Source organism: Apaloderma vittatum, unplaced genomic scaffold, assembly GCF_000703405.1.
Source record: "Apaloderma vittatum isolate BGI_N311 unplaced genomic scaffold, ASM70340v1 scaffold7943, whole genome shotgun sequence".
NCBI lineage: Eukaryota > Metazoa > Chordata > Aves > Trogoniformes > Trogonidae > Apaloderma > Apaloderma vittatum.
The window spans coordinates 32,426-46,775 of record NW_009709753.1 but is presented as its reverse complement, the minus strand read 5'-3'; the positions used below and the strand labels follow the sequence as shown (position 1 = coordinate 46,775).

The 14,350-nt window shown below is 37.0% G+C and overlaps 1 protein-coding gene across 2 annotated transcripts in view; it reads left to right on the top strand.

Annotated features, from left to right (window-relative positions):
• The window catches only part of RNF217 (ring finger protein 217), a 50,446-nt gene extending 37,285 nt beyond the window's left edge, over nt 1–13,161 (top strand). For both annotated transcript variants that reach the window (XM_009867039.1, XM_009867040.1), the window contains 3 exons: nt 2,863–3,064; nt 10,456–10,527; nt 12,594–13,161. In XM_009867039.1, coding sequence (XP_009865341.1) covers nt 2,863–3,064; nt 10,456–10,527; nt 12,594–12,667 — 348 coding nt within the window. In that variant the 3' untranslated portion in view covers nt 12,668–13,161. The remainder of the gene's footprint in view (nt 1–2,862; nt 3,065–10,455; nt 10,528–12,593) is intronic.
• Nucleotides 13,162–14,350: the final 1,189 nt, after the last annotated feature.

Here is a 14,350-nt window from a genome sequence, read left to right as displayed (position 1 = left end):
TTGCAGCCAAATATATAGGCAAATATAGCCAGTTGTTTCAAATTTGCAGCTTTTGAAGACAGTTACGTATATTCAAGTAAGTATTCACTAGAAAATTTTTTTCAGTACATCTTGAAGAAGTAGAGTACACATAATTGCAGTAAGTGTCTGTAAGAAAATAAATTATATATCAACTTCTTTATGTTTTAAGAAGAGAGTATATCTGGAACATTTAGAGCAGAAATAAATAGAAGTGATTTAGGGAGTGGTGCTTGGCTAACTGGAGCTGGAATGCTTCTAGGAAAATGTGGGTAGAAGGATGGAAGACAGTGTCCAAGAGGTGGGTATTTCTGAAGGGTACTGATGGTAGAATGTGTAAAGCTATTGGCAACAGCTCCTTGAAGTTCTTACTATCAAAGAAAATAATTTTTGAACTGTGAAGTAATTTTACTTTCTATCTAGAGTTTATATAGGGTTCAGGCCTGTACAGATTTTTTAATTACTGTGGGTGGTAACTTAATAGGTGAGGTTGGTAAGTCATAGATGAGAAAGGAGAATTCAACGGTCCTGATTCAAAAAACAAAACAACAATTAATTCTCCTTTAGTGTTATAAGATCTAATGCACTCGTTTACATTTTTAAGGTGGAGATACTTTTGCTTATCTGCTGACCCAGTGACGTATCTCAAACTACAAAACTCTGTGTAGTTGCTGTCTCAATTTAAGTCTCCTGAAAACCTAGTTGGAATTAAATTTTAAAGTTAATTTGTTAAAATACATTGAGTGACTATTAAAATTCCTTAATTTAAGTTCAAATTAATTTTTCTGGACTTTTTCTGTGAGCAGGGTCAATGTTGTTTTTCATATAAAACCTGAAAAGTAAAAGCAAAAGTCAAACAGACAATACCCCTTTTAGAATAAAATAGCGTGCGACTTCTGCAGTTTTGCTTAAGTTGGCAAAATATTGGGTAGACTTCTCTTTTCACTTTTCTTGCAGTCAGTGCTTAGGTGTGAAAGTTTTGAAGTCATGTGGCTTATAAAGTTCAGCAGCAATGGTATTTTTCCAGGTGCTTCTGAAAAACAAGGCACCTCTGATACAGCAGGATTCCTCCAGTTAGAAGGGGATAATTGCTTGGTCAGTCTTTTTGCTCCCCTTCTATGGGGTGAATGCAAGCCCACTATAAAGTAACGTTTTATCGTCCAATCCTCTCTTTTGTGGATGTCTTTCCCCTCTTATGTGTAAAAGGAGCATTTGGAGGTGTAGAAATAAGAATCCTAATATCACTACTGTTGGGACAAGGATGTTGGCAGGTGTACCTGGAGCTATCGCTAACTGTGTCTGACCTGGAATTTTATACCAAAAGAATTGCTGTCAGGAAACGTGACTTTGTTAGATTTATAAAGTGCCAATTTCAGTAGCTGTTTGGGTACATGAGAGTTCGCATTCCACGTGAACCCTCGGCAGCAGCAGAGAACAAATACGCTTGAACTTCTCAAGAAATTTAAATACTCCAGGCATCACAAACTTCTCTTGAGGTGAGAGGCTTCAGTTGAACCTGAACTTTCAGCATCTCTGGTGCTTGCAGGGCCACTGAGTGGTGATATCTAGTCATCACCTATAACTCCCTGAAAAATAAATACATGTAGATATGGATAAGACTTTCAGAAGGCTTTCATTTGCCACAAGTTTCAGCAAATAAAATTTCAATTGGATGCAAGGGAAAAAAAGTACTGCCAGGGAGGGTGATGAAGTATGGGACAGGTTGCTCAAAGAGACTGTGACATACCCATACCTGGAAATTTTTTACACCCAATTGACTGAGGCCTGGAGTAATCTGATCTGGCTTTGGAAGTTAGACCAGCTTGGAGCTAGGGGTTAAAATAGATGACCTCTGAGTGTTACTTCCAACCTCAATTATTAGGTAATTTTATCTGCTGTTCCACTGTGGAGCATGATCTCGGGACAGGGAGTCTTTAGCAATTTTGTGAACTAGGGAAAGTGTATGTTTGCCACCCCGTTAGTTATATTTTCAGTTGGCAAGATTTGGAAGTAGCTGTGTAAATTGTAGTTGATTGACTACCCTCTCAAGACTCTCAGAACTATTAACCAAAACTGAAGCTTTCCCAAATCTGCACAAAGTAGGTGAATGCACCCATTTTGCAGAAGAGTATGTGGAGATACAAGAATGGAGCTATTTATGCGGGCAATCAGCAGAAAGATGGATGTAGAACCTAGGCAGCCCAGCTTCATGCTGCACTGCAGGCATTATGAAAGCTCAATATAAATCTTTCATGTGGTTTGTAGAATCTTTCTTTTCATTAAAAAAAAAAAACCACATAAAACCCTCACATACTTTGAATCATTCGCTCTAATAGCAGAGCCTTTACGGAGTTTGTTACAAAATGCCAAATCAATTTGTGATGGTAATGGGTAAAGGAGTGGGGCCACAGGTGGCATAAGGGGGTAACCCATCCATGGAGGAGTCAAACAGAGTTCATAACTATATTATGTTGCTTTTATTTCTAATAAAGTTTGCTAGTGTGTCTACTTTAGTAATAAAACCAAGTTTTCAGTAAGGGCCAGGATTACTCAGATTCTCGTCTGATACAGAGTGTTAAAGCAGGGTGATTATACAGAACGTTATGTATGGAAATCTGCAAATGCCTGTAACTCATGCTTGATGCTCTGAAACATGCTCTAGATAACCATTATTGCCTTAGGAGAGCTGCAGCAGCAATTAATGCAAATGTTGAGTTAATCAATAGTTGCTTGTGGTGTCTTTTCATTTGACACCTGGACTGCACAGGGTAGTACTTCTTTCCTGGGCTTGGGAAGGGGAAAAAATAGTAATATTTTCTTTCATTTTTTCTTCCACTCATCCAGATCCACATCCAGAGAACAGAAGGGTGTGACCATATGACCTGTTCACAGTGTAACACTAATTTCTGTTACCGTTGTGGGGAGAGATACCGCCAGCTCCGGTTCTTTGGAGATCACACCTCAAACCTCAGTATCTTTGGATGCAAATACCGCTACCTCCCCGAGAGACCACATTTAAGGAGATTAGTGCGAGGCTCTGTCTGTGGTGAGTGGTTGAATGTTCCTTGTGGAGAGCTGCATGATGAGGTGATTGGGTGCACAGGCATCAATAATAAGTAAAGAACTATTAGTTTAAAGTATCAGATGGGCAGCCTGTTGTTTAGTAATGTAAAAGATGGTTTATTAAATATATTTAAATATTTGTACTCCGTGGGCTGTGTATGAGTAAGTATTGTGTCCTCTCCTGATGCCTTCTCTTTTCTAATCCTTTTCAATAATACATAAACAAACTGAAAAAAACACTGTCAATATGCATATTGTTGGCTGTGATTGTTATTCTGCAAGTATATAGGAGAAAGGGACCAGAGCAGGACCCTTTTGTACATGAACCTCTGTGTCAAGGGTCTGTTTGAATAGAGCGTTTCTTGGTTTTAAAACTGATCTAGGTTAATCGCTCAGGTTTGCCTATTTAACAGGGAGATGCTTATCTTCTTAACTGTTGTCTTTGGTTCAGATAAAATCAAAATAGAAAACAAAATAATCAAAACCAAAGTACAAATATATACATTAATTTCTCTCACACAAATATGATGCCAAAAGCCTGACTTCTTAATTTAATAAAAAAAAGGCACCCCTAATTTGTTTTTGCTTTTGAGCCAGATGTATGTCTGTCTCAACATATAGAAGCACAAGAAAAAAGTTAACGACATAATTATTACTTTATGTGATGTATTACATGTATATTAAGTTATATATATAAGTTCAGTAGTTTTAGTGAGTTTGCAGCATGTGAAGATATCTATAGCAAAGGAAGTGGTTATATTAACTGTCAAAAACTGCGGACCTGTTAATGAAAATAGGACTTCTTGTAATTTGAGTTAAGGCATAGAAATTGGAGGTGACTTGGAATTTACTTAGGATAAGAAAATGCTTTGGGCTTATCAGTTATTGATGTTGTATGTAGAGGTAAAGGGTAAGAGACTAAATGCATGGAAATAAAAGTCCGCAGACCTGCAGTGAAAACAATACTCCTGAGTCAAACATATTCCAGTAAGTAAAACTAGGTGATTTCCATTTTAGAGTAGCACAGGAGCTGGCACACAAACTCACAGGCGTGTTAACAAGAATGCCAGTCTGGGCGCTCTGTGAAGTTGTGGGAGACTCGCAAACTTGGAATTCTTATTTAATAAATAACCATAAGTCATCCAGGCCCGTTAGTTTAACCTCAGGAACTTGCAAGGCTTTAGAACAAACTTTGAGAGGCAAATTAAAGATCAGGAAATGAATAGGAAAGAAAGATGGAACTTCAAAACTACCATCTGTGCGTACTCTGATACCTTTTGTAGATATGAATTCCAATGCATAAGAAAATCCAGTCTAGATTAAAGACAGTGCTGGCACTAGAACACATGTGTGTAAACTGCTCATAAGTTTAGGCTTAAAATTCAAGAACCATTTTAAAGCACTTAATAAGTTTTCAGAAGAGCTTTTACTAAAAGCCCACAATGACACACAATGCAGGGTTTTTTAAAATGGGTCTTGGTACATTCGGAATTGGTGGTATCTGTGATGGGAGAGGACTGCTCAGAGATGTTACCAGGTCTGTGCAGAGTCACGGGTAACCTGATTCCAAGATCAAACCTTGCACGTGCAATGGAGCTACAAATATAAAATAAGTGGGGTTTATGACAACATAGATCTGGAAAACATGATATTATTATTGTCTTAATTTTTCCAATGGTTTACATGTAAGGTGTTTAAATAAGCAGTTGACATGTTTTAATGCCACATATGAAGTCCAAAATACAGGTGCTGTGCTGCATGTGCATAACCACTGCTAAAATTATTTACTAGTTTCACTCTTCGTTGTTTTAGGAAACAATAATACACAACCTTTTCCTTTTAAAAGAAGGGACTTTTACTAGAAAGAAAGAAAACTAATTTGTTTGCAAACAGTGACTTGGAGGCAGTAAAGAATTGTGGAAGTGCATATATGAGTTGAAGTCCAGTGTTGAGGATGTATATGTTGATACTTAACAAAAACAAGCACAGAGAAAGGTATAAGATATTTTACTTTCACATCCTGTTTGCAAGTGTACTTGTGGTTTGCTTTACTTAGTATGCCAACAAAGATTAGAAAAACTCGAAGCTTCAGCTTAAATTTCTCCTAGGGTTTTCTGTTAAAAACTTCTTTTCAAGACTACCTCTGTCATACGGTCCTGTTTCTCACAGGAATGGTCATCATTTGAATAGAGACAGAGCTAGATGAACCTGTAGTAGTGGTGATAGCCCTTATTTATGTAGTAATAGTCTTTATTTTTACAGCAGTTTGCTAACACCAAAGTTGCATTGATACACATGACCTTAAATCCCTGTTATCTCTGGATCTCTAAATTGTAATAATGATCCTGATATGCTTTATGAATAACTACTAAAACTTTTCAGGCCTCTAACCGAGTTCACACATGTAAATAAAAATATAAAAATAAAAATCAAAGTTTCAACAGTTTGCATGAGATCAGAACTCACAAATTGAGCTTGCTGCTCTTCATCCATTAGATTAGTTTTTGGCTATCATTGGCATATGTGAGCCGGTCTAGATTTCTGTATTTTTTTACCACAGGAGACCATATTGGTGTTCACATTTTAATTTTTTTTTAAGAAGGCATTATATTGTTGCAAGATTACCATCCTGACACTTTATTTCAAGATGGTATAACCTGACTGTGACACAGTGTTAGTTCAGTTTGTGTATTCTGCTGTCTTGAATGGTACAAATTCGGAAGGATCAGATACCTTTGTCAAACTTAGCAGGCACAGATCAATTCCATTTAATTGGACGAGTATAAAGGTCTACCTAGTGAGATTTGTCCCCAACAGTGGTCAGTTAGAGATGAGATCTCACTCCTTGTCTACTTCCAGTAATCATTGGGTTTAGACCCTTTCTTGTTTTGCATCTGAACCTTTGCTTAATAACTGTCAGTAGATGTATCCTTCACCAATTTGTATGGCTTGAGTTTTGGCTTCCGTGGCATCTTTGATAGAGGCTGTATGATTTCACTACATGTGTGGAGAATGTACTTCCTTTATTGTTTGTTTTTGTTTTTGTTTTTAATTTCTGTTAGTTTAATCCATTACTTCTGTTATCATAAAATTGAGTAAATAATAATAGCTTGTTTGTGTTTTCACACTTCCTTTTATAGGCTCTCCATCAGATTCCTCTTTGTCATGATCTTTGGGGTTTTTATTTTTTTTTTTTCTGTTTTGTTTTGAACTGAAGCTTCCTAGTCTTAATCATTTAAGATCAATTTGAAAACCCAGAAATGTTTAATTCCAGTTAGGGATCATGTCTAGAGTCAGAGATGTCCTTGTAGCTAGAACTGTAAGTGCAAATACGTTAAGACCTTATCAAGTGAGAGGGGAGTATTGTCATCAGTAGGGCTTACTGTACAAACCTGGAGTTTGGTTCTGTTCTGAGAGTCAGCAGAAGACATTAGAAAGAAGAGTTGATAGCAGAGAGATAAGCTGTCAAAACCATAGTCTCTAAATGTTAGTAACATGTAGCAAGAAATAAAGGTTGGATTTCCTGCTATAAAATGCTGCCCGATAGTTAGCTAAGTAGTGAAAGTTAAGAGAACGTTATCTTGGCTATCAGTGGGAGACTGATGGGGTGTTGCTAGATACATTTTCCTTCGGTGACTTTTTTTACTTTCTTGCTGTGGAGAAATACTTCTTTAAGGAAATGTGGTGATTTTGTAGCCTTGTGCAATGAAGATGTTTTGATTTGTTTCTACCCAATCTAGGTGGGTGGGTGTGTATAGGAGGAAAGAACACTTCATGGCAGTCTGGCATGCTGTCATGGTTTCTGTTGAGAAGCAACTGTTTGTGCCTACAATCACAAACTGTTCTGTAATAAAAAGGGAAAAGCATTTATGGCAGCATAGATTTAAATACGCTTTTCTTCATAAACATATGCTTTTGTAAAGGTAATAGAAATCACAAGGAGAAGAAAATAACCTGGGAGCAAAACTGGTTTCTGAATTTGATGACATTTCTCTTTCCTCTTTAGCCAGTGTATTTCGTAGAGAATCTTTGTCCCATGACCAGTACAGTAGAGTGAAATTGCTTTTATCCTTCAGTCTCAGTGAACCTACAGATTTCATTCTAATAGTAATTATTTAGCTAAGTTGTTGAAGGCAGAATGTTTAGTTGTAGCTGGAGTTAGTGATGAATTGCACAGAAAAAAAACCATCTTGAACTGTCTTAAATGTAGTTAATATGGCACTTTAATTCACCCACTGAATTCAAGTTATACTTTATTCAAAATCAGTTGCCAGGTGCTTCATGGATGTGTAACAGGACACAACAAGTAATGATGCTGTTGAAGCAAATGACATTTTTGGTATGGTAAACACAGAGCACAAGATTCACTTTTTGTTCATGGCTTTGAGCACTGCAGGAGACATATTTCGAGGATACAGCCTTTGTTAGGAACTTTATCATTTAAATTGGTCTGATTTGTAAAAAGTTGCCAATACGCGCTTGATAAGACTCTTTAAAAAACAATACAAACTTAGATAATACCCTAAATCTGCTTAGATATGACTGTTTTGATTTGCGAGTAGATACTTCTAGTGGCTCTGCTTAAAAATGCAATGATATTTAGACTTGGAAGACAAAACTTTCTATTTCTCATATGCTAGTGATGAAATTTTCTAAAACTAGTATATTGATTTTTTTTTTTTTTTTTTACATAGCAAACGATTCTCTGAGGATTTATGGAGTTTTGTATCTCTTACCCTAAAACCCACAACCAAACACAAAGTTATGCAAGGGAAAAATATTCCCTTGTGATTTTCTAAATGTTTGCTCATTTTGCAGAAAAACATCATTCTCTGTATTGCAAGTAATTCAACCCCTCTGAGACACCTGCAAATGCTGTTATTACATTACCACACATGTCTGAATCTTCATGCTGAGTAACCCAGTAGAGTCATTGTGTACCATTATTTTGAGTAGAATTCTAAAAAGGAACCCTTTTGTTCTATTTACAACTATTTCTTTTAAAAGTTGTCCTTAAAAAATTACTTTGAACATTACCAAATTGCCTATCATAACCTACTGCTGAGTTCACCACATGGACCAATGACTCAAGATTTTATTCAGCTTTTAGGCAAGTTTTACATTTGCTCTCTCTGCTAGCAGTCTTGGAGTGAACAGACTTGGGAGAGTGTGTGTCTGTGGGAAGTTTAGTGCCTGCAGTAAATTTCCTTAGTCTCAGCAGCATTTCTTGGTGTGTCATGATTCCCTCTATGAGTAAGAACCTTGTAATCCTTCACACTGTGACAAATGATATGTGTCAAACTGGAACTGGATATAAAGTAACATTCGATGTGGATGTATAAATGGAGCATTTTATAATTGTTTCACACAGTGCTGATAATTATTGGCATAAAAGTACGTATCTGCTGCTTTGCAGTGATTGCTGCTGTTTGTACTCCAACTGATGATAACTTGTGCAAGTCTTGTTCACCTTGATTACTCGTTTAATTTTAATCTACAAAAGTAAAGAAAGATAAAGGATTTAAATGTGGTAGATATACAAGGAGAAAAGGTATTTTAGTTTTTTTTAAAGTTTAAAGAATGCATTGATAACCAAAAGATATTGTTCCATGATGATGAAAATTCCGATAAGAACTACACAATATCCAACCTCGTACTCAAAGACAGACGGAAAAAGACACTCACTCATGCTTTATTTCAGCTCAGAGCTAGTAGTTCAAATGTAAGTAAATTCTTAAACTGAATTATTTGAGGAACTGTTTTTTGTATTTGCAAAGAAATTACTTGAGTCAAAAGCTAGCTTAGCCCTTTTGTAGACTCTGTTTCTCAATAGTCACCAGTTCAGTGTTTAAATGCTTAATAATTTTTGTACCAAACATCATAATTTTCTAACATTCTAATAACATAGTTTTTTAATAGAGTTCATACCTTAAACAATCTTGTATAAGCTTTACTTCGATTTTTTTTTTTTTTAAGGCTCTGGTGATTTTTTTTAATAACTCATTTTTTGAGTTTTCTTGAGTTTTCCATCACTCTACATTCCTCCTCCTCTATACGCTTGAATAATTTGACAACTTTTATATGTATAGAATACAGTGCAGTGTAGTCCCAAGAAGGCCTACCATTAGGATGTCTAGTAACTAGAGTAATACCAATAATATTTGCCAACTTTTTTCTTCTAGGAATTAATGTTTCCCACACACAACACCACTGTTAAATTTAAAAGCTATCAAAACAGAGCATGTAAAGGATCAATTCATTTAACTGCTGTAAATATTTCCAAAATATCTCATTTTTCCTTCAGACTGCCCAAATTAATGTCTCAGGTTATAGAGAGGTTTACATCATTATTAAATGAAGTAATCCATTTACAGAAATCTGAGACAAGTGGCTTGAGAGAGGGAAGGGCAGGGAAGACGAGCTTACTTTTCCTCACTGTCTAGAGGCGATCTTCCAAACACGTGCTTAACTTAGAGAACTGCTTAATTTTGAATCAGACTGCTGGTGTGTCAGTAAAAATGCCTGTCCTGCTGCGTTTTCAAACAGCTGAGACAAGTGACATCTTTGATCCAACTGTTCAGCCAACACAGAGAGGGGAGATCCTGCCGTTCAGTTGAGAGCATGTAGGGCCAGAAAGACAACTTGGATTCAAAGTTCAGTTTCAACAGCGTTTCGGAAGACACTCTGCCTTCCTTTCATGCATTTCAACGCACACGCTCAACAGAAATAAAGAATGTGAAGATGTTTTATTTGTTTTTAGGGTCTATGCTCTAGCCAATGTGCTGTGCAACCTCACTGCCTTATGTGAGAGCAGCAACATACCCTTTTGAATGTTCATCCAAAATAGACTTGGCTGTCGTTTGATTCAGACCTAAGCCATAACTGTATGTGAGGACTTCCCCGCAGCCTTTTCAAGTGAGCAGAAGCATATTTAGAGGTGATGGTCTCATCGCCTTGAGCTAACCTAAACTCTCCAAGATGCTGGTTTGCTTGGCATCCTTCCAGGGTGGTTGCTGTGCAGCAGGATTCTAGAGAATCCAGATGATAGTGGTGGTGTAGCTATCATGTTCCTGTCTATGCCTGAGCAATTTAAGCTTGCCTTCTGTTTCCATTCTACCTCTTAACGTACAGACTGAGCCGTGTTTGGAGTGCTGTGATGGGTGAAGAGGGCGAAGAAAAATGTGTGTGGGGAGCTGCCTGTGGGGTGATAGCTCCTAGCTGGATTTGTAGGAAGAATTTATGAATAGGAAACCTGGTAAAGTATTTTTTAAATGAGCCAACCATTGGAAGTCTGATGTCAAAATATTTGTGGATGGTTGGAAAGGGAAAAATAAAATGCATGCTTTGAATTGTTCAATGAATTTTGCATTTCAGCTGGAAAACTACTTGTTACACTCCTAATACTGGTTCTGGGACTGGCACTGGGAGCAATAGCTGTTGTAATAGGTAAGAGTTAATTATGTGGATGAATCTAATTCTCACTTTGTAGTGACTATCTGTATGCCCTCTCAGTATTTTCATCTCAGAAGAGATGGACACAAAATACAAAATTCATAGATGTGATTTTAGTTTAAAGCACGTGACTTTTATTCTTTAGAATTTTTTTTCCTACTTGCATTTTATACCTGTTGGCTTTATTTATTTTTTCCAAATTACGTGGTTTTCTGAACCAAATTCTTCTTAACTGCTGTGGCTAAACTAGTAAAAAGGCCAGAGTAATTTGAACATAGTCCTGGGGGCTGGCTAACTTGGGCCCTCCCTTTAATCACCCCAGTAGATCACAGTTCTATGATCTTGGCCATGCTCATGAGTAGACTTCCGGGTCACTAGGCATAGTCCCAAGAGCCCTCCAGCATGAAGATGCAAAAACAACAGCAAGCAACAAATTGGAATGAGTCAGTCTCAGAATCTGATTGGGTGCATAGGCTGCCAAATTGGATTCCATCACACAGAGAAAATGGTAATGTGAATGCATTTGATATAGTACTAAAGCTCTGTTAACGTGGTTATATTAATGTCAATGTAGTTATTCTAGCAAATCTGCTGTTTGCTGGCTTAGCTGAATTCTTCCACAGGAATTAAATAAGCTGTAACAATAAATGTATAATTTTGCTACATATCTACTATTTATGCTGGCAGTCAGTCAGGGATCATGCTGCTTCACAACTATTCACCAAGCTACTTACTCCGTTGCAAATCTGCAGTGTATGCGTAGCCCAGAAGCATGTTGCGATGTGGCGTCTTTGTTTTGATATAATAAAGCCAAAATATACTAGGATAGTTACATTAATAATATTGTACATAAACAATCAACATACAAACAAAACACCATTACAGCTTCTCTAGACTATGTTCTGGCCAAATAAGGAATATTGCTATTAATTTCAGTATTTAGACTAAGAATACATATCTTTCCTTTATCAATATTCTGAGTTGAGTTCGGTGAAGATAGACATCTAGAGAGAGAGAGACATCTTCAGTATTTATTCTTTTTAGTGGCATTTTTATGTCAAAATTATAGGCAAAAAAGACTTCCTAATGCCAGTAAAGCTTATTTTGCTCAGCAATCTGGTATAATCTGTGCTGGAAAAAGAAGCAACAAACCCAATCTTTTGCTTATATTTAAAATTAAGAGGATTTTGTAGTAATACAGTAGCAATAATTGCAGTAATACTCAATATGCCATTGAAGTACCATCCTTAAAACATGGCTGGATAACATACAATCAAGAGCAGCAGTATGAGCAGTTCCAATAACATTGATTAGTTTTAGGAAAGTTTGAGTTTGAGGTAATTGCAGCAAAATTTACTGCTACACAACTATTAAAGTAATCTCGGTATCATAGCTGAAAACCATTTTACATCATTTACAAGGCTATCAGGCAAAGCAAGGCTCCTAGGGACTGTAGGTAGTCGTTTGTTACATGTGGTGTGCGAGAAGGGAATCTTTTGCCATTTCAGTCAGGTGTTGGCAAGAGAAAGGAGGAGATGCTTCTTAATCGTGTTTGAAAGAGTACCTTTTCTGACAAACTGCTTTTCACTTGAATAAATTTGATTTATTTATTTTTCCTCTTACACCTTCCTTTCTCTGAAAAGACTTTTAGGAATAAATTGTTCCCTGCCCAATCAACTTTAAACATTTGGTGCAACTTCACAATAGATGAGGATGTTTGTAGGAATTGATAATACTACCTCTATTGCATGTGAAATTGGTTCAAAAGTAGTTTAGTTAAATCAGCCTTGGTTTTAGCTCTAAGGATTGAGCAAGTGCTTTTAGACATGGGAGGAGAGTTAGCAGGAATTTGTTGTAAAATAAGCGGCAAGTGTAGCTTAACTCATTACCAAAGAGACTGTTGCGGGCTAATATCTTTTTCTGCTTGTCCTAATGCCTTGTCTAAATTATATTGAGACACAGAAAGCTGTATTTAAATGTTCTCCGTACATTGAAAGAACACAGCGCACACACAAAGAATTGCATTTACTTATGGTTTTCTTATTTCCTTCTTTTGGCAGGTTTAGTTGTGTTTCCTATCTATTGCCTTTGTAAAAAGCAGAGGAAGAGGTCACGGACAGGTATGCCCTGGTAAGGTGGACCTTACTCACCTGAACTGAGCTGGTCCTGCAAGGGCTACGCGCGCTTTGTGCAACAGAGCAATACAGTGCTGGTAACAGCATCAAAGCCACCGCCCTGGAAGAAGAAGGGGGATCTCCTGCCATCTTCCTTCAGCCGAAAACACTACTGCAGACCAGAAAGCCTCTTTGCTCTGGTGCACTCTGAACAAGATGGGCCCCCTGACTGCTGCTTTTAAAACATTCTTGGTTTTTTGTTTGTTTGTTTTTTCTTAACTATTACTTTGGAGGGGTTTTTTTGAGTCTGAGTTTCTGAACTAGACAATCAAAGTCTGTGTTGTAGCCACAATTCTACTACCGATTCGGCCTGTGAAGAAAGCGTTTAACTGCTAACATGTGCTCCGTTTAACTTCAGTGTTGGCCTTTAAGGAGGAAATGCTTAGAAGTGTTTGGACTCTTACTGTATACTGAGCATACTACTTTTGGTATTAAAAACTACTTCTGTAAATAACTTCCATCACACAGCATTCTGTTCAGCATACCGAAACCCCGTCACATGCCAGAGCACGACAGCTGGTTATCTTCTGAGTCCTCCTGCTAGTGGGCAAGAGTGTAGATTGCCACCGCCAAACTGCAGTGCCTCAGAAGGAAATATCCTTAGTATTGAAGATCCATGATACTTATAAATATGCTGATTGTTTTCACTTGAGTATTTATGTCAGTCTATTAATATTTATTGGGGAGGGGAGTGACAGATTTGTTAGAAGAGTATGGCATTTTGAAGCTCGCCCAGTACAGACAAAATTTGGAGGATTTAGATAACAAGAAGTGTCAGTGTCCTGTTCTATCCCAAGATGTCCCTGAAGTGTTTACAGGGAAGCTGGAAACCTACTTTTCTGTTCTCACTTGGCATATAATACACACGCTACACACTGATTATGTGAAGATTGACTTGATGAGGTTTTATAACCTAAATAGCATGTTTTGTTTGTTCATTTGTTTTTTTGAAGTAGGCTAGGTAATTCTTAGAGCATCCACTGATGCCTCATGAGGAAAATCTGTGAATTTTGTGTAAGCAGGGGGGGTCATGAATTCTTAAGAGACCATTTCATATTCTCTGCTTCCAGTGTTTCTCTTCATGGTGTGTTACATATCTGAAGAGAATAGCCATCCTTGTTCTTTTTTCCTGATGTCACAGTACCACTGTTTGCTACCAGACTTCTTTCTCAGCACGTCACCACAAGAGCAATGTAAGTCAGCTTTAGGAATCAGCTTCTGAGAACTTTTTTACTTTTAGCTATAATCCAAATTTATCATACAAATATAACTTCAAAGAAACAAAAATAGAGTGAAAAAATGTGTAAGCAGAACACTGAAACAATAAAGAAAGAAACTAAATAAGAGAAATACCAGCTTTATACTTTAAAAATACAAGCTGGTCTTAAAAAAGGTTGGATTTGTACTGTGAAGGTACTTTTTTTTTTTTTTTTTTTTTTTTTTTTTTTTTTTTTGCCCCCTCAGTGTGTGGGCTTGAAGATACATACTTATATGAGGAGAGGAGTTAGCAGGGAGATGGGCAGTGTTCTAAAGAGTCTACAGACTTCAAAATTCAGGCCTGCAAATAGCATATCGTTTGAGTGGATATACTTTGTAGCACTTCCTATGAAAATTGTTATTAAAACTGAATCTAGTTAAAATTT